Genomic DNA, 27719 nt, shown 5'->3' with positions numbered 1-27719 from the left:
CAATGGGCTACATTTTCTGCCCACCCCCTGCTCCATTGATTGGGGGAAAGCATTACTTAATTCTACTTACTAAGGACTTGAGCTCTTGATCCCAGATGGCCTTCCAGTCTCAGGATTATGAGCACTTTGGAGGTAGGCTCCCTAGCTTCTGAGTGACTTGTGCCAGACTGGGGGCAAAATTTTGTTATGAAGGGCTTCTAAAGCCTGCTCACCTTTGAACGCATGACTCCTGGGCCTGGCAGGGATCTCTCGCTTTCTGCTGGATTGAACTATGCATGGTCTTATCCTTATTCCACTCCTCTATCCCTCTGACTTTTCCAAGTGCATGCTTGGGTGCTATCCTCCAGATGATTACAAGTCACAGAATGTAAACAGGTAGTTTTCTCATTAGATGATGCAATGGCATGTCCCAGCCTTCTCACCAGTACAGCTATATGAAGAACATGCCAGTCTGAATGAACAACACATGGAGTTTGAAAAGCACCAGACAGCATGTTCCCTTACAGAGTCTCACTCCACTCAGCAATTTCCTCAGGCTTTATCTGCACCTCTCCTCCACCCCTATCTACGCTTCTTGGGCAGTAAGAAAATAGTCTTATCATCACCCAAACGTCACTACAAGCATCAAGCTGTGTCTTTATTACTTGCGTTCAGTGGCTGACACACCTTCATCCCCCCGCTGTAGCCATATGCCAGTAGGTGATTTCAACTGTGGATGTACTTTGCTTGTTTCTTGCACCATGATTCATTCTGGACATGTAAAACATATGCTTATGTGAGTACTGTGTTATCTTATATGGATATTGATTCGAAACAGGCATGTAATGTTCGCAGATGACAATAGAAACAAAGTAAAATGAATGTGATTACTTGCATTGTATTATTTGGTATTATTACTTTAGTAATGCTTAAAAAAGTTGATTAATAGTAACTGCTAGAGTTACATTACTTTAGAAAATTACTCTTCCCGTATAGAGGCTAACCTGCCAGGAACAATTATTGGGAATTTTGTCCTCCTTCTCCCCGATGATTTTCAGTCATTTTTAATACATAAGCGGAGACCCATTTGGTGAGGCTGAACACCAACAGCCCAGTTTTGTAATATTACCTCTGTGGTACAAACTCAGCCTATTTTGAGTGGCTCTCATAGGAAGGATTGCATACCATGTGGCTTTTAAGCACTCAGGAATCAACGTGACTCTCAAGTCAGACTATTAGTTCTGTATCAATACACACAGGAAACTGCTTCACTGCAAATTCACATGGAACTCACAGTATAACTACAGTTTGAGATCATCATCTGAGGATCAAACTGTTCTCTATATGTATGCCCACTCTTTTTATTAATAGATAATTATTAATAGTTAATGGATTCCAAAAACAATTTCCTCTGAAGGTTAAGAAATAAGCTGTTTATTTTATATTTTGTACTTAATAACTGCCCCAGTTTACCATCCTATTTATGGCCTGTTACTGCAACATTAACAGTTTTTTAAAATCTTCATCTGCTAAATACAGTTCATTTTAGGTATATTTCGTTTGTATAGTTCTGTTCGGTTAAACAAGGAGATTTGTTTAATATTCTTGTACTAAATATGAAATTACTTTGTGTATGAAATCACTTTCTTTTTCTCAGGGATATGCTCTGTTTTGATTACAAGGAAAGTGCCCAATACTGTAGATTATTGAATATATATTTATTGATGTTTGTATGCATTCAGTTTGGAAACAGTAGCTTGTGTGACTGTTGGAAGGGAACAGTATATATATGTCCTCCTGTACAGAATTCTGGCTTTTCCATCTAAAACCTCCATAAAATTGAAATTGCATTTAAGCAAGATTTTCTGGCCTGGTGTGGTCATTCTGACTTTTCTTAATTAAATTCCCCTTTCTGTTGTCTTGCTTAGTCGCCTGAACAGTTCCTTGATTTAAACAGTGAGGTAATTGCAAATGCAGGAGTGTATAACGGATGGATGATGTGTCCATTTCACGTCACTTCAACCATGTCTTGCCAACTTTCAATGCCAGAATGAGATCTTTGGGCTGGACTGTCGGATAATCTCATTTAGGGAAATATGGCAGTTGGGATGGAGGATGGTGGCACAGTAGTTAATGATGTGGAAGATACATATATTCTGCAGCTGTAGTGTGGGTATTATCAGAAACAAATATTAGCAACTTGCCTTGTATTTAGATTAGGGCATTAAATAGAGTAAAAGTGAGGCAAGCCTACCATGCCTCAACCCCAGAAGGAATTCCCACAAATTTCTGATAGACACAAAATTGAAGGGAGTGTGGCTGCACTTTTCCAATATGTGCAACTAGTATATGGAGCTCTGCACCAGAAGCGCACATTCGGAAAATCAGCACCATTTTTCTTTTAAAAGGTGAAACTAAATTGTATCATTGTCATTGGCTTTACCAGCCATATTAGTTGTATTTTTTTATTCATTCATGGGATGTAGGTGCCACTGGCAAAGCCAGCATTTATTCCCCATTCCTAATTGCCCCTTGAAACTGAGTGGCTTGCTAGGCCATTTCAGAGGGCAGTTAAGAGTCAACCACATTGCTGAGGCCTGGCGTCAGATGTAGGCCTGAGTCACATGGGTTTTTACAAAAATCCAATGGTTTCAGGGTCACCATTACTGAGACTAACTTTATATTCCAGATGTATTAACCTGTGTCCCCAGAGTATTGGCCTGGGATTACCAGTCCAATGACACTACCACTACACCATCATCTCCCCTGTATAGTTTAGATCATCTGTTTATTGTTAGCAGCTTGGTTTTGATGGAAACTTTTATCGATTACAATTTTTTATAGAGTGCACACAAAAAGGAAACAACTATTCGAGTGACGTATTCAGTGTGCTGTACAGGGTCAATATAGGGAACAGAAATAATCCCTTTCATAATTGTGTGTGAAAGGTTTAACATAATTACAGTTTCCATAGGGGTGCATGCAGGAGAAGGAAGGGCCGCTTAGAATGAACACATATTACAAAATTAATTTCGACTGTGAAATTACTGAGATCAACATATCTGGACATGTTAAGTGGAAGAAATTCATACTGTGGTCCAGAAAAAAGGGGCTGTAACAAGTAGGCAAAGCAATGTGACAGCTGCTTTATTTTAGATGAAGGGCCTATGTACATTAAGTTAATGATTACACTGTATTTGTAGAGCAGTTTTAAAAAAAGTTCAGAAAGAAGCAGTTCAGAAGAAAGTACATTATACCCTCTTCTGCAAGAGTTACTTTTTATATTTTTATATAATAATTGCACTGATGTGCACCTAGCCCATTTCCTTGGACTTCCTTAGTCCAGATCAGCTGTAGAGATGTAGGTGATGATAAATTTACTGTATATGTTCTTATCCTGGGTTCTGGCTGCTGAACTGGGTCAGGCTGTATTTTGCTCCGACTATCCAGATTTGAAATGCTGAACTTAATTTTGTGTAACAGATTTCTTTTTAGAAAATTGCTGGTGGCGTAATCACAATACTGGCCCTGTAAATGCAAGAGGGACTAATCTGGACTGTATGGTGTCTGTCTTTAGATGCTACATGGCCACCTAAAACCCAAAAATAAAGCCCAAGATAAGCGCGCACACTTGTGGGAAGCACACAGGGCGCCAATTTCAGCAGGGACCATTGCTTAAGAGGTCTTCGATCCATGAAGAGGTCTTAACTGAAATTGACCAATTGTTGCAGCCAGAAGTGCAATTTTAAAGAAGAGCAAAATCACCATTACTATTAATTTTTATGCATCTGGCTCCTTCTAGAATGCTGCTGACAATGTAAGCGATATCTCACGGTTTGCAGTGCTCTGCTGTGTAAGGGACATCATTGAGGCTTGCCATACATCGAGAAACAGTTTAGTTTCATTCCCTCTTGCTAGAGACACATAGGTTTTACAAGCACAAGGGTTTGCATGGATTGGAAGCTTCCCCATGGTGCAGGATGACATTCATTGCTTGCACATTGCCTTGTGTGTGCTTTATGTGAACTTGGCCATTTTCATGAACTGAAAGGGATTGCATTCTTCATTGTGCAGCTTGTGTGCGACCACAGACAATGCAATATGCAGCTGAGGAGTGCATTATCCCAGCAACAGTCATGTTTCCTTCATTTTGTGCAGTCCTCTTTGCCACCTGTATCTGACCACCATGGCAAGTCAAAGGTTGGTGTCAGAGTGACAAGGGTTAACTACTCATAACAAAACATAAGTTTATAATTGTGGTCCAGAACCACATGCATATGGACATCTGGCTGACAATGTGAGTGATGCCACCACAGATAATATTATAGAACATGCCATTGGCATCCTCAGTCAATGTTTCTGCAGCCTGGACTTCCCCAGAATGATCCTAGTAACCTCAATCACATCAGTCAATTCATCAATGGTCCTGTATTTATTACCTTTCCTCTATCACTGACCATCACATTGTCCACTTTCTGCTGTGATGCCTTGGAACACAGGTAACCAGAGCCAAAATAGCAACAGTCTGAACTGCCAAGGCAATTGTCAGATCTTTGATAGAAGCTGTTTGTGATGTAACGGAAGGTGTGACTTTGGGAATCAGGTGCTGCACCATGGTTGGTTCCACAGGTACTTTGATGGAGGTAACCACCTGTTCCAACCTGAGCTCCAAACTCTGGCACAAAGCCCTGTGCTAGTTGATTCTGGACTCTTCCATTCTTCTTGTTATCATGCACTCTGGTGTGCATTGCAGTGAACAAAGCATTTTATTATTTACACCCACGGACTTTATGTGACCTGACTCAACAAAATCCTCACCTGTCTCCTTTGAAACAATAAGAACTAGTCTGCAGCCTCACCCTTTGGCAAACTGGCACCAGCACTGTGCTTTATCCTCCCACCTTGACTCCTCCGCATTTGTACTTGGTGTGTTGCCACATGCAAAGCTCTCCTTTATCCTAGCTTTTAAATATACGCAGTGTCTTAGCTGGTACTTGCAAGTATAAGGTTCATCTCTTCATCTTCATTGTCTTTTTCCTCTTCCTACTCTGACTGCAAAGGTTCCAATTCTTGGGTATCTGAAATGTCAAAAGGAACATCGGTTGGGTTGTTGTGAGGGGAGAGGAGAAAGTAAGAAGTGCATGCTTACACCATACGTAGATTGTGAAGTAGAAGAGATTTTGAAATGAGGGGTGAGAGAAGGAGAATGAACTATACAAATACCATCATCATTGATGTGTTCAGCTGTACCAGCAGCCACGGCCTCAGTGATACCAGTTCCTGTGATGGCCAAAAGTGTCTCCTCAATCGAGGTTAAAACACATGGAAGTGCTTGTTCTCCTCCAATTCTTTCCTGCTGCTTTTGGTTCTCCTGCAAGAAAGGGATAAGTGTGTCAGTGAGTGTCCTGCAATATGTTTGGGGAATGTGGCTGTTATGGTTGAATAACTGCCAGTGTGTGCAAGTTGTGAGTTGTGGATGCGAGGCTTGCAACATTGCTAATTGTATGAGGGTGAGGTAAAGTACATGAATTGAAGGGTTGAGTACTAATTTATAGAGATTGTTGATAGATGGGTGATGGGGATATAGAGAATTGAGAAGTGGATGAGGATAGTAGTTAGGATATGCCATTTGAAGATAAACTCACTCACCTTTGCAAATGTGTGAGTTTGTTAAACTTCTTCCTGCACTGCATTCATGTTCTTGGAGCAACACACCTGGCATTGATCTCTGCCACAACTTCTTCTAGCTCCCTCCCAAGCACATGTCTGAAGGACTCACTGCTCCTCCTTAGAGGCATGATGTCTCTCCTTAATACCACACCTTGTACCCCGGTCTCCCGTACATTATCCGAAAATTTTGGTGTACGCACTCCCGTTTGTTTGGCCATTGCTCAAAGTATCACGGTCCAGATTCACTTTCCAAAAACTCACACCACTTTTTCCAGCCTTTAAGAAGAGCTAACCACCTGTGACGTTAGGTCACTGCTGATGTGTGTAGCCAATGAACAGTATGGCTAGCAGTAACTGAAAGCAGCAATCATTTAATACAGCAATCTAAACAAATTTATTGTGCAGTCTGCAATGCTATGAATAGTCATACCGCAATCCCTATGCCTGTTTTAAGGGGGATTAGCCAATATAACCACTAATCCCCCACTCCGCAACATGTTACGTTTAGAAATACTTGTATTTCAGCTAAACTGCATTCTAATGCACAATGAGTTATTGTCTTGTAACTTGCATATCAAGCCATTTTGGCCTGTATTACATTACATATATGTCTCAGTTGAGTAGCTTAGTTGTGAAAGTGTAAATAAAGACAGAATCCTTTTATAGCACCAGTGGTTAACCTTAACAACCTTCCAAAGGTAGTCAAGTTCCATTTGTAATGAAAAGCCCCATCTCCAAACCAGGCTACCCTGCTGCTATTATGAAATTGCTGACATTATTGAAATATGATTACTTTTCCATTCGTTAGTCCATAAGAAACAGTGAAATGTGCCTCGTAGCTCAGTAGGGCTGGATTATGGCCTTTCAGGTGCATTGGCTGCCGGCCGCCCCACCACACCCCCTGCCTCCCTGTAAAATCCAGCCCATAGAAACGAGGACTGTATAATTAGTTAAGGTTGACATTTTTATAACAGGAAAAGCCTATCTGCCTGTCACTGTAGCTGTCAATAGGTGCTGCTCTGATACAAGTAGTTCGGGTCTTCCCACCATTACTTATTTCATTCAGTGGCTCCAATAGGATTTGTTTAATTCCCAGTCCCAATATTATTTTTAATTCTTTGGTTTTGATATTATCTGTTTCATTCCTGGTCTTGATTTTATTTAATATCTGGTCATAATAGTATTTATTTTATTCCTTGCCCCAATATTATTTATTTAATTCTGCAGTTGTGTTGTCGCGCCCCAATATTATATTATTCATATTATTCTGTGGCTCTGATATTGTTTATTTATTTATTTTTACTTCATTCATGGGTTGTAGGTGTCGCTGGTTAGGCCAGCATTTATTGCCCTTGAGAAGGTGGTGGTGAGTTGCCTTCTTGAACCATTGTAGTCCATGTGGTGTAGGTACACCCACAGTGCTGTTAGGGAGGGAGTTCCAGGATTTTGACCCAACGACAATGAAGGAATGGCGATATTTTTCCAAATCAGGATGGTGAATGGCTTGGAGGGGAACTTCCAGGTGGTGGTGTTCCCATGTATCTGCTGCCCTTGTCATTCTAGATGGTAGTGGTCATGGGTTTGGAAGGTGCTATTTAAGGGGCCTTGGTGAGTTTCCTGCAGTGCATCTTGTAGATTGTACACACTGCTACCACTGTGCGTTGATGGTGGAGGGATTGAATGTTTGTGGATGGGGTGCCAATCAAGAGGGCTGCTTTGTCCTGGATGGCGTCAAGCTTATTGAGTGTTGTTGGAGCTGCGCTCATCCGGGCAAATGGAGAATAGTCCATCACACTCCTGACTTGTGCCCTGTAGATGATGGACAGGCTTTGTAGAGTCAGGAGATGAGTTACTCACTGCAGAATTCCTAGCCTCTGACCTGCTCTTGTAGCCGCAGTATTTATATGGCTAGTCATGTTCAGTTTCTGGTCAGTTGTAACCCCCAGGACGTTGATAGTGGGGGATTCAGTGATGGTGATGCCATTGAATGTCAAGGGGCAATGGTTAGATTCTTACTTGTTGGAGATGATCATTGCCTGGCACTTGTGTGGCGTGAATGTTACTTGCCCCTTGTCAGCTCAAGCCTGCATATTTTCCAGGCCTTGCTGCTTTTGGACATGGACTGCTTCAGTATCTGAGGAGTCGCTGTTGGTGTGGAACACTGTACAATCATCAGCGATCATCCCCACTTCTGACCTTACGATGGAAGAAAGGTCATGGTGAAACAGCTGAAGTTGGTTGGCCGTAGGATACTACCTGAGGAACTCCTGCAATGATGTCCTGGAATTGAGATGATTGACCTCCAACAACCACAACCATCTTCCTTTGTGCTAGACATGACTCCAAGCAGCAGAGAGTTTTCCCCCTGATTCCCAGTGACTCCAGTTTTGCTTGGACTCCTTGATGTCACACTCGGTCAAATGCTGCCTTGATGTCAAGGGCAGTCACTCTCACCTTACCTCTGGATCAGCTCTTTTGTCCATGTTTGAACCAAGTCTGTAATGAAGTCAAGAGCTGAGTGACCCTAGCAGCACTCAAACTGAGTGTTAGTAAGCAAGTTATTGCTAAGCAAGTGCCGTTTGATAGCATTCTTGATGACCCCTTCCATCACATTGCTGATTATGAAGAGTAGACTGATGTGTTGGTAATTGGCCAGGTTGGATTTGTCCTGCCTTTTGTATACAGGACATACCTGAGCAATTTTCCACATTGCCAGGTAGATACCAGTGCTGTAGCTGTACTGGAACAGCATGGCTAGGGGTGTGGCAAGTTCTGGAACACAAGACTTAAGTACTATTGTTGGAATATTGTCAGGGCCCATAGCCTTTGCAGTATTCATTTATAACCATTGTTTATTTTAATCATTAACATTAATACTATTCAATTCATAGATTCTCTGCTATATCTACTGACCTGCCTTCTCAACTCTGATTTACTTAATTAACTAATTCTGTTGTTGTAAATCATTATATTTTGCCCCTCAGCTTCGTAATGCCTTCGTCCATCTCCTGCATATGTTGAAGGTCTTTAACACATATATACTTTCTTTAAATGTCGTGCTCATTTCTGCACACTTAGCATATCCTCTAACGCTCTCTAGGCATTGTTCTGGGAGATCAACTGCGTATATATTTTCTATGTATAAAAGTTTTAACTTCAATGTTTACCCATCAAATTTCAGATATCATGCACTGTTGGATGCAGATTTCTGTTTAAGGTGATAAGGGCATTCGTTTGATTCTTACAACAAACTATTCAGCAAAAACATAGATGAGCCATAATGTCCAATGCAAATGGCTGTGACATCTGGACTTTGACAGATAAACAAAAGTCATGTATCCAGCATGCATTTTCAGATTTCAGACATTGTCCTTCGCAGTATCAAAAAGTGCATAAATAAAAGAGAAAAGCAGTTATTTCACACTGAGTTTTTCTGACCTGGTGTTAAAATTTACAAGCATAAGATGGAGGTGGCTTTATGCAACATTTTCATGTTCTTGTGGGAAATATGGAAGTTTAAATGGCATTTCCGGCATTTAAGCAAGTGCAAAGTCAGGGAAAATGGGGTAGGGTCTATGGTAGGGTAGTGAGCATGAATAATCAGCCACAAAAAAACCTGTGCACCTAATAAGATACTTTTCAGTGTTGTCACAACAGTTGTTAAATCTCACCATTTAATTTTTAGACAGTATGTTTACCCAGTATCAATAAAACATTGCAGCTGTAACATAAGTTGACAATAATTGTGATATAAAATTATACCGGATGAATAAATTATGAATTCTGGTCAGAGGAGAGTGACCAGCTTTCGACTGAAGGCAGTAATATGTGTTTTGACCTTGGGCTGTTTAGATGCACAGTACAGTCACAGGCTGTCCTATCCAGTGAGCATATTAGGCTTGCAATGGCATTCTAAAGAGGAACAAGTGCGGCATCACTCTTTATTTCCACACTTTGATGTTTATAAATATCAAAATGACAGTGGCATCAGCTGGTTGATCTGTCATTGGGAGGTTTGACGTAAATAAGCACTAAACTCTCGCTTCCATGTGACTATCAAATGGGTTTGACAGGGTACATACCAGGAAGCACAGTGCACTTACAAAACAGGAGTGGGGGGTTGTTTGTCAGCTGGTAAAGGGTGGTTTTCCTTAAATTTGGTTAAGGGAATAACTAGTATTCTGAAAAATAGTATCAATATATCAGGAATGCTGAGCATACTGTTTTATCATTCAGCATTTTTAAAATTGTTTCTAATTAGTGAGGAACGTTTTCAAAAATGGCTCCATACTGGCGGTATTTAATTTGCAACCATTTATCAGATTTTTGGAACAGTACAATCCTTGAAACGCTGGCCCCGATTTTAAGTTGGCAATGCGCTGGAAGTGGGGAGTTTTGATTGTGTAAGGGAGAACTGGAAGTAAGTGCTGTGTGCATGTCAGTGGCTTTTTAACTCAGCCACGTCATTATCACTTTTCTCCTGGGTTTCTTATCCAACTATTGCAGCAGGTGTGACGTGGGCCTGCATAGCATAACCTCAACACCAGGGACACTCCAAACATACAAATTGAAGGAGTTGGCGTTTGTGTCAGAGAACTGCAGGTGTCAGAATGGAGTCCTGACAGGCAAAAGCTGCACCTGTTTAACGGATATCTCCCTGGATGTGTCGCTGGGGGTGTGAGGAAAGAAGTGAGATTCTCTTCTCTAGCAGTGGGAGGAGGAAGCCTGCAGCTGAGATCAAGAAGGTGCAGTTCGATGTAGCAAAGGAGATGTTGTGCTGCATTCCTAGGTTCAATGCAGAAAGTGGTTTACCAGATCAGAAAAAATGAGTACACGCTGTTGTGTGCATCACTCCGGTCCCGTCATTGCATTGTCTAACCTACTCCCATCACATAACTCCTCATACCCAATTACCTTGCGGGTGGACCCATCCTTCACTTTCTATGCAGTTCCTGGCATCCCTATCTATCCATCCAGCATTCCTACTCACCCTTACCTTTATATACTGTCATACTTCTCCCTCATGAAGACCTAATGCGCCGCATCCATTGTATGAACACGTGCCATTACTTGAATAAAAGCAAAATACTGCGGATGCTGGAAATCTGAAACAAAAACAGAAAATGCTGGAAAAACTCAGCAGATCTAGCAGCATCTGTGGAGAGAGAAACGTTTCGAGTCCATATGACCCTTCTTCGAAGCTGAAAAGAAGTGGAAATATGATGAAATTTGTACTGTTTGGCGGGGGAGGGTGGAGCTGGATAGAAGGTGGGGACAAAGGAGGGATTGACAAAGATGTCATGAACTGAAGGACAAAGGGAGTATTGATGGTAGTGGTTAGTGCTAAAGAAGGGCTAATTGTGGCATAAAGGTAAGGAAGCAGAATGTGATTATAGCAGAACAAGGGTAGCATTGTGTGAAAGAACAACATGGAACAAGTGACAGATGGCCCTGTGGGGGATGGGGTGGGGGGGAGCAGGCGATGCTGGGGAAAAGGATAGAAAATGGGATAAAAAAGGGGATAAAACCACAGATAAATGAATGAAAAAAAAAAGTGGATAAAAATTAAAAATGAATGTAGAAAAAAGGGGTGAGCATGGTGGAGAGAGTTCATGGTCTGAAGTTGTTGAACTCAATGTTAAGTCCAGAAGGCTGTAAGGTGCCTATTTGGAAGATGAGGTGCTGTTCCTCCAGTTTGCGTTGGGCTTCACTGGAACATTGCAGCAGGCCAAGGACGGACATGTGGGCATGAGAGGAGAGTGGTGTATTGAAATGGCAAGCGACCAGAAGGTCTGGGTCATGCTTACGGACAGACCAACTTGCCATTTCAACACACCATCCTGCTCTCATGCCCACATGTCCGTCCTTGGCCTGCTGCAATATTTCAGTGAAGCCCAAAGCAAACTGGAAGAACAGCATCTCATCTTCCAAATAGGCACTTTACAGCCTTCTGGATTTAACATTGAGTTCAACAACTTCAGACCATGAACTCTCTCCACCATGCTCATCCCTTTTTTTTATATCCCCTTTTTTCTACATTTATTTTTATTTTTCATCCATTTCTTATTATTTTTATTTTTATTCATTTATCCATGGCTTTATCCCCTTTTTTATCCCATTTGCTATCCTTTTTTGCCCCACCATCACCCGCTCCCCCCACCCCATCCCCCACAGGGCCATCTGTCACTTGTTCCATGTTGTTCTTTCACACAATGCTACCCTTGTTCTGCTATAATCACATTCTGCTTCCTTACCTTTATGCCACTATTAGCACTAACCACTACCATCAATACTCCCTTTGTCCTTCAGTTCATGACATCTTTGTCAATCCCTCCTTTGTCCCCACCTTCTATCCAGCTCCACCTGCACCCCCCCCCCCCACGCCTCCCCCCCCCCACCTTAAACAGTATAAATTTCATCACATTTCCACTTCTCTTCAGCTCCGAAGAAGGGTCATACGGACTTGAAACGTTAACTCTGTTTCTCTCAGCGCAGATGCAGCCAGACCTGCTGAGTTTTTCCAGCATTTCCATTACTTGAATATCACACAATGGTGATATGTCATCCATTGTAACACTGTTGAATTTCAGTGCTGGGGTTTTTGATGGTGTTATGAGTCAGATTTCCACTGGGAATCCTTTGTCACCAGACTTATGAGCCTGCTCTAGGTACAATAGATCAGGAAGCTTGGACTGCTGCAGGACGAAACCATCATGGCAGCTGCCTGGGAATCTTGTGCAAAACTGCATAAAAATCTTTCTGTAGTTCCACACCAGCTGCACATTGATGGAATGGAAGCTGTTACCAATGACAAATATTCGGTGATTGTTCAGGGGTGCCTGGATTGCTTTGAATATGCAGTCGATGGCACCTTGCATTTGTAGGAAGTCAGTCTGAGCCACAAAGAGCTCACTCATTCTGACTGGCACCACCGCAGGCAAAGTTGGCATCATTTCCAGTCCTGGCAAACAAGCTATCAGTCACCTCCCTTATCTCCTAGGAGATCCTGGATATGTCAGAACACTGGAAAGACCTGGAGGCAAAAGAATTGAGAGTGTGGTGTCTTTAACACCACTCGTAACACGTGATCGCCAAGTTCAGCAGGCAGCAGCCCTTCCTGCTGAACATCTCATCATGGCATCCTGAGCTTCCTGATACACAAGTGATCAAACATGCCATAGAAACTGAGCCTTGTCCAAGAGCCAGGGTGGAATTTTCCGTGCCTGCTGGCGTCGGGCGTCATGGTGGACGTGAGCCAACAATATGGCGGGAAGACCAAAAATCGATTTCACCACGTCATGAAACCAGTTTGCAATTGTCTGCTCCGCCCATCAATGGCGGGCCACATTTCCCGCTGCCGCACGTCGGGAAGTTCATTGTAATACATCTCAATATCATTATAAGCCCAGCTCCCCAGAATCATCCCCCGACACTGGATCATCCGAGCACGCACGCCGACATGTTTCACAACAGCGTTTATAAGGCGTGCACCTGGCAAGCTAAACTTTGAGGGGAACTCAGAGGTGAGTGCAGAGTAATGTTGTGCAGCGCTCACGAGGTTCGCCTGTTGGACCTCAAGGCTGAAGCACCGCGCATTTGGGCAAGGGCACAGGCAAGTCGCATTTTCCCAGCTGGTTGACAGTGTGGTGCCGGAGCAAATGCTGCACTGTGGTTGATTGTAGTGCACAAGTTCATGCAGGGGTTTTGGGGGCTGGAGGGAACCGGCAATGCATTAGGGAAACCTTGTACAAAGTGACCATTCCTCCACAGCTGAGACAGTTCAGGCACAGTCGCATTGACATGCTTGAAGTCAGGCCTCTAGTGTATCTGCCCACTCAGCAACGCAGAGGCATGAAATTGCCACAAGTGTTCCAAAGCTTTTCACCCCTTGGGCACAGACTGCAAACTAATCAGTATTTTTAGTGGACTGCAGAACAATTGGGTGACAGGGCACATTGTACAATCTCCTTGCGAAAGCTGGCCATGGAGCAGTCACTGGTGGAGGCACTCACATTGTCATAATTCGGGTTTGGACCAGTCTCTCCCATGGTTGAAACTAACAGTGCAACCTTTCAATGTGGGTTAGGAGAATGCCTACGTCTGAGGTGAGAGCACAGCATGCAGTCCAGTGGGCAAAGCTGCCGCCAATCGGTCAAGTGGAATGGGGTAGAGTTGGGTGGGGTTTCGGGCAGCCATGCAGCGCACTAAACTTTGACCATCCAGCTGGTGGCCAGCACTTTCTGAGATGCGTTAAGGGGCCTTCAGACTTAAAAAAGAGAGGTTCTTAGTACACCCACCCATCTCTCTTTCTTCTTGCAGGAGGAGTACATTGGGAGCTTGGAGCCTGGTGACCTAGCTGTCTGCCTCATGGCTTACAGAGAGTGGAGACGAAGGAGAAGAGAGTGACAGAGGTGCCCAGCTGGGCAGAGGGAGGCGCAGCACCCTCAGGAAGAAGGGTTAGCTGGGCCTCCCACACATGTTACCGAAAAGCCACAATAAACCATTGCTAGTTGGCACCTAGCTAGGACCAGGGTCTACAAATGGCACTTGTCATTCCTGCAGAATACCGAGAACCTGTGTCGCCGAAGACTGTGCATGTCCAGGAAACTGGTCAGTCACATCTGCCACCTTTTGCAGGATTTGGTGCAATGGAGACATGGAGGGCATCCACTGCCAGTGGCCGTGAAAGTGACTGCAGCGCTGAATTTTTACGCCAGTCGCTCCTTTCAGTGCTTCACAGATGACCTCTGTGGGATATCTCAAGCCTCCACCCACAAATGCATCCATGAGGTCACAGATGCCATCTTCGCGAAGGCACGCAACTATGTGCATTTCGCCCGGGATCAGGAAAGTCAGGATGCAAGAGCACTGGGATTTTCCCAGATCTCAGATTTCCCACAGGTGCAGGGTGCCATCAGCTGCACTTAGATGGTGCTCAGATCTCATTGGCAACAAGCGGTCAGCTACGTCAACCGCAGGGGCTTCCACTCGCTGAGTGTTCAGCTGGGGTGCGACCACCACAAACTAATCTTGCAGGTCTGCACACAGTTCCCAAGGAATGTCCACGACTCCTACATTCTCACAAGGTCACAGGCCCCTGATGTCTTCCAGGATCCACAGAGGCTGCAGGGTTGGGTCTTTGGGGGCAAGGGCTACCCGCAAAGGATGTGGCAGATGACACCTCAGAGTGCAGCAGAGCGAAGGTACAACGAGGCACATGCTCCAACTCGCGTCTTGGTGAAGCAAACCATCGGACTGTTGAAAATGAGATTCTGGTACCTGGACTGGTCTGGTGGAGCTCTGCAATGAAGCCAGAGGGTGTCACACATGGTGTCACTTGATGTGCCCTTCACAACCTGGCGCTGCAATGGGGAGAGGACCTGTCTGAGGAGAAGGAGATGGAGGAGCTACACGTCTCCTCCGATGAGGAGACATTGACAGGAATGAGGGTGAGGAGGTCCATGAAGGCGATGATGACGGCGATGTGGCTGTCACACTGGCCAGACGAGTCAGGGGCACTCAGGAGGCCCTCATAGCTGCTAGATTCTTGGAGAATGATGACTACATGTAGTGAGGAGACACCATAGATTCTCAAATTGCTTCATGAACATTTGACTCCTGGCTGGCTGATGGCAGTGCACATACCCTCTGTGATAGGGCTCCTGTCATGGAGACGCAGCGGATGCCCATAGACCCTAAATTCCAGGAGGATGATGACGACATGCAGTAGTGACATAGATCCTCACATAGCTTAATTGAATGTCTGACTCCTGGCTGGCTGATGGCAGATCGCTCGTTCTCTGTGAACAGGGTTATATCATGGAGATGCAGCGGGGAAACTTTAACTTCTCCTGATCCTATGGCAGCTTTCGTGAGCTGAACCCTTCAGGACCACATTCACCGGACACAGATGCTGATGAGATGGGGGGCCAGCCGCACCTCAAAGATGCTGAGAACACACAGGGAGGATGACAGAACTCTGTGCCGCCTGCCCAGAACATTCTGGCAGCAATGATAAGCCCCATCGAGGTGCAGGCATGACTGATGTGACCAGTGACAGTGAAGACACACCATCAGTGTGCTGGGAAGGTTGCAGAAAACACAGGGAAGAGACCCTGGACTGAGACACCTGCCTTTATCTTGTGCAGGCACCAAGGTTTCACATCTAAGTGATATGAACACTGCTCGTCAGATCAAGGAGCCATAAGCAAGGAGACGGTCATGGGACTTTATTAACAAAGTGAACATTAGTACAAGTGATTAACACCAATGCCCAGGTTGTGCAACTATATCTTCTTAACCTTCCTAACCCTACCACTACGTCTGGGTGTTCCCGGCATCTTCAGTGGAGCCTGCTGACTGCTACGCCTTGTCTGTGATGACCTTGACAGTCATCTTTTAGAGGGCCGAGACCTGGAGGGCACCGGCCTGATTTCGGAATCCTGCTGTGTGACAGTGGCACCCTCCTCGGCCTGTGGAGCTGGAGCTGCTGAGTTCACAGGAAGAGGCGATTCAGATGGACTGGACACTCCCAGAGTCACGTAGGTGGATGGCTGCGGGATGTGCACCTGCTGATCCTCCTCCCTATGGGTGCCCGAGGGCCCCTGGCTGACTCTTTGAGGGGAAAGGGAAGCTAGAGTGAGATTGAGCTGTCCCCTCTTGTGTTGGCACTGTTGGAGACCAACTGTGGCATCAGTGATGGAGTTCAGCCCGCACAGCAGTGCAGGACAGATGTCCTGGACCAAGGTCTCCATGGCGGCTGCCATCCTAGTGTTGACCTCAGTGCGTTGGCGTGCCGGTTCTGTCACCTCAGGCGGTGCTATCACTGAAGGCGAACGGACTCCTTCATCATGTCTTGCAATCTGAGATCTGAGGAGTGCAGCGGACATCCCTTCGCGATGTTCCCGAGCTTGCCTTTGCAGCCCAAGCAACTGAGGTATGACTGAGTCCAGAGGCTCGTACTCAGCAGATTTCTGGTATCCAGCAGGCCTCCGAGTGCCAGAAACCTGGGAAGTCCCTGCCTCCACCTGCTGTGGATCAGATGGTGTGATGTGCTCACCAGATTGTGACCCCAAGAGTATTCTAAAGCGTGGTCCGACCGAGGTGTGTGTCTCTGCGCTGGCGGAGGGTGTGGGTGAGCGCTGTGACAGGTCTTCAATGATGGTTTCAGCAGATTCCTTTTCTGAGGTGTCTTCGGAGCTTGAGTCGAGGCCCTGGGTCTTGGACCCCCCTCAGCTGTTTCCCTGATGTGCCTGCGAAAGCAAGGAGAGATAATTAGTGCATGGCAGTGGCCTGTGAAACAGGACACATCACTTACATAATGGTTGTCTGATGGATATTGCGCTGCTGGATCCTCACTTGGTTGAGTTTACCACTCACTGCACGAACAAGTCTTTCCATCTTATCTCCATTGTGGTGTGTATTTTCAACATCTTTAGCACTATATTGTGTGTCTGCCCATACATGGGAGAATGTCTTATATGCCTTCTGTTTATTTTGGAAATTGTTTGGAAGTGGTAGAATCCAAAGAACCTTCCTTCCCATTCTGCTTGGGTTGTTCTGGAAAGTGAGTGAGACTTAAACTGCAAACCCTGCACTGGGCTTCTTTACATTTTTTAATTATCAATTTTCTAGTAATTACCTCTCTGTAACACTAGATGGCATACTTGTTATACGGAAGGAAATACCGCAATTGAAAGCATTTCCCTTCCTTTAGTCGAGAAGATTTTCAATGATCAATTGAAAGTGCATCACAGTCACAGATTTTCTGTTCATCTGGTAAGGGTTGCCCCAAAACATGAACTTATAAGAATATGCAAAAACGTGAGTAAAAGAGACCAGGCTCAGCAAACTGGCATCCATCTCACATTCTACCCCCGAACAATACTGTCACTCTGGGAAACTTAAAAAAAACAGACAAGAAATATGTGGGCAATTTAGGAAATGCTGGGTAATTGTTGTCTGATTCTTAACAAGAAAGAATATACTTGTGATTATATAGCAATTTTACATTCTCATTCAGCCAATGAATTGTTCTTCTAAGTGCAATGATGTTGTAGTGCAGCAGTTAGTTTGCATACTGCAAGGCTCCACAAAGAGCAATGGGATAAATGCCCAGGTAGTCTGTTCTAGTGGTATTGAATAAGGAATAAATGTTTGTCAGGAACCAGGAGCACCCCCAGCACGCTGCAGGGGCCGGTGTGCAAACTACTTCTCAACGCGGAAGCATAGAAGTGTTTCCAGCATTCTCTGCTTTTTGTTTCAGATTGCCAGCTTCAGCAACATTCCTCTTACTTTTACTTTCAAATTTCCTGACACCTCTGATCATTTCCCTCCGGAGGCCCTCCAGAGCTTTGAAATCTCTTACCATTTGTAGGCCCCAAACTGAATACGATGCTCTCAAGCGCAGAAGATCCAGAGACGTATTCAGCGATAGTTGTCAGCCTTAAATGTTTTGTGCAAACAGTCATTGCTTTAGACCGACTGTCCACACATTTACATTTTGATTTGGGAAGCTTCAAAAATTTAAATTTCCCATTCTGTGCCGGAATTGCCGTGAAGTGCACCTCCTCTGGCGCACAAACACGCACAAACACGCGCACACACACACACACACACACACACACACACACACACACAATCTTTGAGTAGGCGATGTGATGCAAACTCTTTTTTTTAACTTGTTAGAGGATGTTAACTTTTTTCTTTCACAGAATAGCAGGAATCCCAAACATATAAAAGCATTATTTTAAGAAGAAATTCTGTCTTTGGACCAGATGCTATCTAACCAGCGCTGCATAGCTGGTTTAAAAAGAAACGAAACAGTAACCCATGAATCCTTTCTTAAATTGGCACAAATACACTGTTCAAATAAGATAGTTATTTCATTCTGTTCAGGACTGAAGGACCTTAGGCCACAAATTAGCATTGTTTTCTTTTCCTAACCTTTTGTTCCCCCTTTTGAGGACATTAATTCTTATTGGTTTGGCTCTGTGAGCACAAAGACACTTGACTACAAGGACCACAGCTTGTATGAGGTAATTGCAGACTGCAGACAAATGTGATTTGATTAAACCTCCAGGAATACATCCAGTTCACAACCCTGCATCCAACAGTGAAACATTCCCTTAGTACTGCAGTGAATTATCTGTCTAAATAATGCATTCACATCCATGGCTGATCTTTAAGCCACAACCTTCAAAGTTACACATAGTACCAATGAAGCAAAGTAGCAGGAGTATCTTGCCCCAATATGCACTAAATCTCTAGCAACACAGCTGCACAGTGTTGGATTGTGAGGTTTTTAATGCATTTTTAAGCATGTCTTTCTCAATTGGAGTGCATTATGTCTGAGAGGATTTTTAATTCATTCATGGGATGAGAGCATCGCTGACTAGGCCAGCATTTATTTCCCATCCATAATAGCCCTTGAGAAGGTGGTGGTGAGCTGTCCTCTTGAACTGCTTCAGACCATATGGTGTAGGTGCACCCACAGTGCTGTTAGGGAGGAAGTTCCAGGATTTTGCCCCAGTGACAGTGAAGGAACAGTGACATATTTTCACATCAGGATGATGAGTGGCTTGGAGGGGAGCCTCCAGGTGGTGGTGTTCCCATGTGTCTGCTGCCCTTGTCCTTCTAGTTGGTAGTGGTTGTGGGTTTGGAATGTGCTGTCTAAGGAACCTTGGTGAGTTCCTGCAGTGCATGTTGTAGATGGTACACAATGTTGCCATTGTGCGTTGGTGGTGGAGAGAGTGAATGTTTGTGGATGGGGTGCCAATTAAGTGGGCTGCTTTGTCCTGGACAGTGTCAATCTTCTTGAATGTTGTTGGAGCTGCACTCATCCAGGAAATTGGAGATATTCCATCACACCTCCTGACTTGTGCCTTGTAGATGGTGGACAGGCTTTGGGGAGTCAGGAGGTGAGTTACTCGTCACAGGCTTCCTAACCCCTGACCCGCTCTTGTAGCCACAGTATTTATGTGGCTGGTCCAGTTCAGTTTCTGGTCAATGGTAACCCCCAGGATGTTGATAGTGGGTGATTCAGCAATGGTAATGCCATTGAATGTCAAGGGGTGATGGTTAGATTCTGCCTTGTTGGAGATGGTCATTGCCTGGCACTTGTGAAGCGTGAAGGTTACTTGCCACTTGTCGGCCCAAGCCTGGATATTGTTCAGGTCTTGCTGCATTTGGTCATGGATTACTTCAGTATCTGAGGAATCGCGAATGGTGCTGAACATTGTGCAATCATCAGTGAACATTCCCACTTCTGACTTTATGGTGGAAGGAAGATCATTGATGAAGCAGCTGAAGATGGTTGGGCCAAGGACACTACCTTGAGGAACTCAGGCAGTGGTGTCCTGGAACTGAGATGTATAACCTCCAACAACCACAACCATCTTCCTTTGTGCTAGGTATGACTCCAACCAGCGGAGAGTTTTACCTCTGATTCCCATTGACTCCAGTTTTGCTCGGGCTCCTTGATGCCACACTCAGTCAAATGCTGTCTGGATGTCTAGGGCAGTCACTCTCACCTCATTACGATCCCATTTTAAAGTGGTAGATTCTAGTAAAATTTGCCTTGTCCAAGGCACAAGCCCAGAGCCCAAATAAGTCTACTAAATTGGTCAAAATTAATATATCATACATATTCCTTCGCTTGTGCATATTGTGGTGATCAAAATTATCTGCACATTGAAAGAGTGAAAATTTCATATTCATAAATGGCTTATGGCTGCAGTTGATGGTTTTTGCATTTGGGACAATAGGAGGTTGGCAGAAAATAGGTTATCTTTGTTTCTGTTCTTTATGGTATACTCTGAGTTCAATGAACTGGTGTGCCTTCTGTTAAAGCATGTCAGTTATATCACAAATAAAAAGGTTCACCTGATTTCTGTCATGTCTCTTTTGTCTGTCTGTAAGGTACATGTAGCATACAATCTCAGTGCAGTTGTTACCTTGATTTACCATCGACAGTGCTGTCAACCTTGCTGTTCTTGCTTGAAGATCATAATGTATAGTGCCAGAACTTTTGATGACAACTTGGTTCAACATGAATCTCTTTAGTAAGCTCTAGTTAGATATGCCTTGCACGAATCATCTTAAACTGGTGTAGGTGGGAGGCACAATCCTGCAACACCTGTTCTCTTACTGTTCCCTTCCTGTAGTCTCCACCAATTGCTCTTCTCCTTTATATTAACCTACAACTGGGATCTTGTACCCCTTGCTTAATAGTGAATATGCGCAGAAAATAGCAGTGCTAGGTGCAATACTCAGCGAAACTGGTAAATACCATTTCCTTAAGATCAGAAGTACCTCAAATTAATCCATGTGCCCAATGCAAGATCAGGTGATTGAGACTCTTAAGGATCTTTTGTCTGAAACAAATACACACTGAAGTTTCATTCATTTGATTATGCGGCTTCTTCACCCAGAGATTCAATTCTTCAAAGTTTAAACACCCTATTATCATTTAGGCAGCAAAGCCCCATTTGGTACATAGAAAATCTTGGTATGCATTTCATTGCCTTCAGATTAAGGCTCAGCAGAATAAGCAAGTGTGTGGCTGAGAGTGATCAATTAATTGATTTTTAAAATACAAAACTTGATGATTTGATGCTCTTGGGAATATGGTACAGAAGAAAACGGTGATGATATTTGACATTTGTAGTATGTTGGCTCCCAGCAGAAAGTTATCAGGTATTTGGCCTTCTGTGCTGATCATGTATATTTGTATAGCAAAGCAGAATTCTATCCAATCCATTTCGAGCTGCTGCAAATGTTTGGCAGTGTGGAACTCTACAAGTCTGAGCCATCCGTTCCAATATGGAAATGTTTCACAGAATTTGGGAATGGGGCAGTCAGCATTCCATTAACCTTTTTGGTTACTTTCTGCATCATATTGGAACAGATGGCCCAGACTTGTAGAGTTGCACACTGCCAAACATTTGCAGCGGCTTGAAATGGATTGGATAAAACGCTTCTGTACCTGTTCCTAACATTTTAATGATCTGTGTGCCTGGGTCATCCAAGCCTTTCTGGACCTCCACTGTTTCTAGATTTTCACCATTTGGAAAGTACCCTCCTCGATCCCTTTTATGTCCAGTTTGGATTATCTTAAAGCAGTCTATCAATATCTCTTTGTAATTTTAAGCTTCCATCTATACTACTTTCAATTCCACCTATCATTGTGTCGTTGGTAAATTTGGATATGTGGCTTTCTCTTTTATCATCCAAGTCAGTAATTAATATTGCGAACAATTGAAGTTCCAACACAGATCCTTGTGAAAGACTTACAAGTCACATCCTTACAGTTAGAATTTCTGCCCATTATTCCTACTCTTTCTGCTGCTGCTGAGTCATTTTCCTAACCAGGTCAATAATTTGCCTTCAATTCCACAAGCTTCAACTTTAGCTAACAGTCTCTTATGAGGAACTTTCATCGGATGCTTTCTGAAAATTCAAATAAAGAACACCCGTAGATATTCCTTTGTCCACTACTTCAGTGACCTCTTCAAAAAATTCAGTCAAGCTTGTCATCCATGACCTACCCTTTACAAATCCATGCTGGCTGCCTGATCAACTGAAAATTTGCACTCTTGTCACATTCTTTCCCTACATAAAGAAAGCACTAAGTTTCTAAATCTAAAGCTTTAGCCAGCTCGGGCTAAGTTTTATGCCAGGGGCAAGTCTGCCAATTCTTGGCTGGCTTGCCCTGCAGCCACTTTACAAACGTCAGTTCTTTAATTGGCTTAAGCCGGGACTTCCGTCCTGAGAGAAAGTATTGTTCTTTCTTGTCCCTCATCCCAGCAGCGTCACTGGGAGCAGTTGCCACGGCTGGGACGATAGCTAGTCTCCTGAAGAAGAGAAGCCAGGAGCCCAGAACCAGGTGAGCCCAGGGTCTGGCTTGGGCCAGATTGGCAGGCCCTGGTGAGGGAGATGAAGAAATGGAGTGAGGAAGTGCTGGGGGTGAGGCCTCCAATGAGAACAGGCTGGAGACACCCCCTTCCCCGGATTGGCCATCAGGCTGCCAACTTTTACTGGGCAACCTGGATACTTGGCATGGGCCTCCCCGACTGCGGGAAAGATCCCAGTGGCAGCAGGAGGAGGCCCTTAAGCAGCTATTAGTTTGCCACTTAAGAGCCTCAAAAGGGTCACCCGACGCCACTCATAAGACCATAAGATGTAAGAGTAGAAGTATGTTATTCAGCCCATCGAGGCTGCTTTGCCATTCAGTGAGATCATGGCTGATCTGCTAATCCTCAATTCCACTTTCCTGCCTTTTCCCCATAACTCTTGATTCCCTTACTGATTAAAAATCTGTCTATCTCAGCCTTCAATATACTTAACGATCCAGCCTCTACAGCCCTCTGCAGTAAAGAATTCCACAGATTCACTACCCTCTGAGAGAAGAAATTCCTCCTCATCTCCATCTTAAATGGGCGACCCCTTACTCTGAGATTATGCCCTCTGGTCCTAGACCCTCCCACAAGGGGAAACAACCTCTCAGCATCTACTCTCCCACAAGGGGAAACAACCTCTCAGCATCTACCCTGTCAAACCCCCTAAGAATCTTATATATTTCAATAAGGTTGCCTCTCATTCTTCTAAACTCCAATGAGTACAGACCCAACCTACTCAACCTCTCCTCATAAGAAAATCCCTCCATACCCAGGATCAACCTAGTGAACCTTCTCTGGACTGCCTCCAATGACAGTATATCTTTCCTTAGCTAAGGGGACCAAAAATGTTCACAGTATTCTAGGTGTGGTCTAACCAGTGCCTTGTATAGTTTTAGCAAGACTTCCCTATTTTTATACTCCATTCCCTTTGAAATAAAGGCTAACATTCCATTTGTCTTCCTGATTACCTGTTGAACTTGTATGTTAGCTTTTTGTGATTCATACATGAGGACCCCCAAATCCCTCTGTGCTGCAGCTTTCATCAGTCTTTCTCCATTTAAATAATATTCAGCTCCTCTATTCTTCCTGCCAAAGTGCATAACTTCACATTTTCCCACATTATATTCCATCTGTCAAGTTTTTGCCCACTTACTTAACCTGTCTATATACCTCTGTAGGCTCTTTGTGCCATCCTCACCGCTTGCCTTCCCACCTATTTTTCTGTCATCCGCGAACTTGGTGACAGGATATTCACTTCCCTTATCCAAGTAATTAATATATATTGTAAATAATTGTGGCCCCAGCACTGATCCCTGTGGCATTCCACTAGTTACAGGTTGCCATCCTGAAAATGCCCCCCTTATCCCAACTCTCTGTCTTCTATTAGTTAGCCAACCCTCTATCCATGCTAATATACTACCCCCAACAACCCTCGGTAAATGCCTGCGGGGTCAGGCAGGCTATAGGCCCAGTGGCGCTGCCATGGCTCCCAATTGTACACCTCCTGCCTGCCATCCCACCACCTGCCTGCCATAAAACTATGCCCCTCATTTTTGCCCCTAATAAGTCCTCCCCCCTGCCTGCAATCCCTTCTCTCCTTTTAAAAAAATGCATAGCACATTATGATTAGGAAAAATCCATCTTTAGGCAGTAACTCAATTTGAAGGGAATTTCTAAAAACAGATTTCCTTACCAGTTTATGCACTGTTGGTTTACAAAATGATTATAGTACAAGGTTTTATTTAACAAAAATGTAGAGAGCAGGTCTTATTATTGATTTCAATGTAGTTTAATAAGCTGAGTTTATTGTGTTATCTGTGTAACCAAACTTGTTACCAAAGAACAAATTGTATATTTTAAATGGGAAAGTACAATATGGTTAATGGTTTGCTGCTTAGTTACTGTTTACAAGTAAAAATATTATCTGGGCATCGAGACATTCAAACAGGCCTCCAGGCTACAAACGGATGCCTATATGGCACAATAAAAATGTATTTGTAGTTTCAAACTGTCATACTTACTCAGATTCACATACAAATGTAAAAACAGCTTTTCAGCAGTTGGCTGCATGTCCTGCGTAAGGTTACATATTTATAAATAATCAGAAGAGACTGAAACCAAGAAGGACAAAATGTCCAATTAATGTAAGCTGAAATGGGGGAAGTTGTTTACCTTGTCTTTCATAACCATTGATTGCTAATGTTTGTGATGAGATCTTCCCCTCCCACTATACCCTTGAATTACTAGATCTGTCCAGAGGAATCCTGTCACATGCCACAGCTTGTGCATGTGGTGAGACATGGATATGACAGGATATGTGCAACATTGTTGACTTTGCAAAAAGTAAAAGTGGAACTTGCCAACAACAGCATGCATATACCAGGTTATTGTGGGACGTTGCTTAATTCGAGATGACCTATATGAGGATTTGACAACATTTTACTTTTAATTCACTCAGGATCTTGGGTAGAGTTGCACTACAGTAACAATGGCAACAATGGGAGCAGCGCACAAAATGGAGGTCAAGAGCAGATTCCAGCACCCACTTCCATTCTCAATGGGGAAATGGAAAAAATACTTCTAGATGCTCAACATGAATCAGGCCGAACCAGCTCCAGAGGAAGTTCTCACTGTGACAGGTATATGCAACACGTAATTTTGATACAGAGATAAAGCATAAATATATTTAATTTGTGTTATTAAACAGTTATGATTGCGGATTGAATATCCTATAAACTCTGCAGAGCCAGGATTGGTACTAAAGCACACTGTCTGAAACAAGAAGGATGGGACTCTCAGCTTCTAATCAGCCTTTCCACAAAATAATCTTCTGTAGCTTAAAGCTTCTCTGTGAAACATGTTAACAATGTTACAGTTGTACTTTGAGGGCCTGAGGCATCCACTGAATGTCATAACTGTTTGGCCTTTTGTGGACCATATGATCAATGATACTGGGATCAATGGTTTTGTATCCAGCACGTATCCTCTGTATGGCAAAAATGGCCTTTAGCCAATCTAACATTCGATCAATAAAATGTGAACAAATCAGAACTGTTAGATTTTAATCATTAAGCACCAATGGGATTTTTTTTTGGAAGCTACCAATTGTAAACAACCAAGGGATAGGAAGACCAAATGTGGCTCGTAAAACTGATTGCTTCCTGGGTAATAGTTCTATAGGTCTACAGTTTTGTGAAATTGGGTGAGGGTGCTATGTTGAATCCTTTACACGTCTCAAAATACACCAGTTAAAGTAATGCTTATCATTGGAAATTCATAAACAATTCAGGATAATAACATGCGGTTTTTTTATTTAAAAGAGTAGATTTTACATAAGCTTCATAAATTTGATGCCCTCAAAAATCAGCAAGGATAATGCTTGCCAATTTTCAGATGTACTAATCTCCTAGGATCAGGTGTGGTCATAATGTGCAGAGATATGTTTGGTAGAATCAATAAGACATTCAGAAAAGGGCAAAGTAATTTGGGCATATCATACTTGCATGTATAACTCTTGCTCAAAATTCCTTGATCTTTTAAGCCATGTATCTGATGTGTGAGTCTGTGTACAAATATGAAGGAAAAGCATGGTAGGTGGCAAAATGACAAATATAATAACTCCAGCTCTGCTAATTTCCTTGCCTTCTTTCTTTTCCCTTCTAACATTGTAAGTGGAACACTTGAAAACCAATCTAAATTATTAATTTCAACTTGTCTCATGCAACACTAAACACTTCTCAGTTAAATGCCTTACAGCTGTCTGAGCTCCTTTTGAAATTTTGCATTGTAAAGCTCCTTTTCTCTCTCTTGTTTTTCACTCTTGTATTGCTGTTATCTTGTAAATTCTTCCCATTACTATTGGCTTTTCAGTGAATTAGCAAACATTTAATCCCCACAATGTAGCTAGGAGAAAGAAAGAGTTCCCCCCAAAATATAAAATAAGCATGTTTTTTAAAAAATGAAGCATTTATGAAAAGTCTACTGCAAAATAAAATTGATTTAAGAACTCTTGAAAGCTTTAAGAGCTTCATTGCTATTTGAACTTTCCCTTTTCCCACTCGAAATGGGAATTGTAAGCCCAATCATAATCCAGCCTCAACAGGTGGAAAATGGCAATATACTTTATTTCATTGTTGTATAGTACTTAAATTAAGCTATTTGCAGTGAGGCACTTTGGACCAGTCTCAAGAGCCTCTTAGAAAATTGTATTTGTTGAGAATATAGCTAAGGTTAAGATACATGGAATTACATTACATTGAATATACAGCACAGAAACAGACCATTTAGTCCAACCAGTCCATGTCAACGTTCATATGCCACTTGAACCTTCTCCCATTCTTCCTCATATCACTCTATCAGCATAATCCTCGATTATCTTCTCCCTCAAATGCTTCCCTTTAAATACACCTTTACTATTTAACTCAGTTGCTCCCGTAGTAGAGAGTTTTGTTTCTCTTCCCCACAAGGGCTGAATGTAACTTCCATATGCAAGTGGGTTAGGGAGTCATGTCAGAGGGTAAATTGCAAAAAAAATCTGGAACAGGAATCAAACTTGCCTTGAATCCACCTACTTCTGCTTTTAATGGAGGTGGGGTGAGGGCCAGCAACCAGCCTGCTTTCAGGGAGTGAGCTGATCCTTTAAGTATTATAATGAAGTTACGTGCTTTCATTTTAACAGCTATTCTATTTTTAACCACAGGCAACCAGTTCTTCTGGATCTCTGAAAACTTGGCAGCCTAAATAAGGCAAAAAGTGATGAATCCAGGAGATAAATGCCTTTTCAGCACTGCTTGTGAGCAGGAGTGTTTTCTCCAGGCCCAATAAGCTAGCCTGTAAACTGCAACCCCACCCTTCCCCACCCTACCTCCCCCCCCTACCATTGGATCTCATTAAAGTTCAGTTAAGTTTAGCATAACTTCGCTACTTGTTCAAATCTATCCCTATAGAAATAAATGCATACAAACATATGAATTAGGAACTGGAGTAGGCCATTCGGCCCCTCGAGCCTGCTCCTCCATTTGATAAGATCATGGCTGATCTGATTGTGGCCTCAACTCCACTTTTCTGTCTACCCACTGTGCTCTTAGATTCCCTGGTCAATCAAGAATGTATATAACCCAGCCTTAAAAATATTCAATGACCCTGCCTCCATAGCTGTCTCGGGAAGAGAAT

At 43.3% G+C, this 27719-nt stretch overlaps 1 protein-coding gene across 1 annotated transcript in view; it reads left to right on the top strand.

Annotated features, from left to right (window-relative positions):
* Nucleotides 1-27719, top strand: part of bnip3 (BCL2 interacting protein 3) — a 65633-nt gene that overhangs the window by 1871 nt on the left and 36043 nt on the right. The window contains exon 2 of the mRNA XM_078564909.1: nucleotides 25006-25186. Coding sequence (XP_078421035.1) covers nucleotides 25006-25186 — 181 coding nt within the window. The remainder of the gene's footprint in view (nucleotides 1-25005; nucleotides 25187-27719) is intronic.

This window comes from Cetorhinus maximus, chromosome 20 (assembly GCF_964194155.1).
Source record: "Cetorhinus maximus chromosome 20, sCetMax3.hap1.1, whole genome shotgun sequence".
In the NCBI taxonomy this organism is placed as follows: domain Eukaryota; kingdom Metazoa; phylum Chordata; class Chondrichthyes; order Lamniformes; family Cetorhinidae; genus Cetorhinus; species Cetorhinus maximus.
The sequence above is the reverse complement of the archived record's forward strand: the minus strand, read 5'-3'. Positions and strand labels throughout refer to the sequence as shown.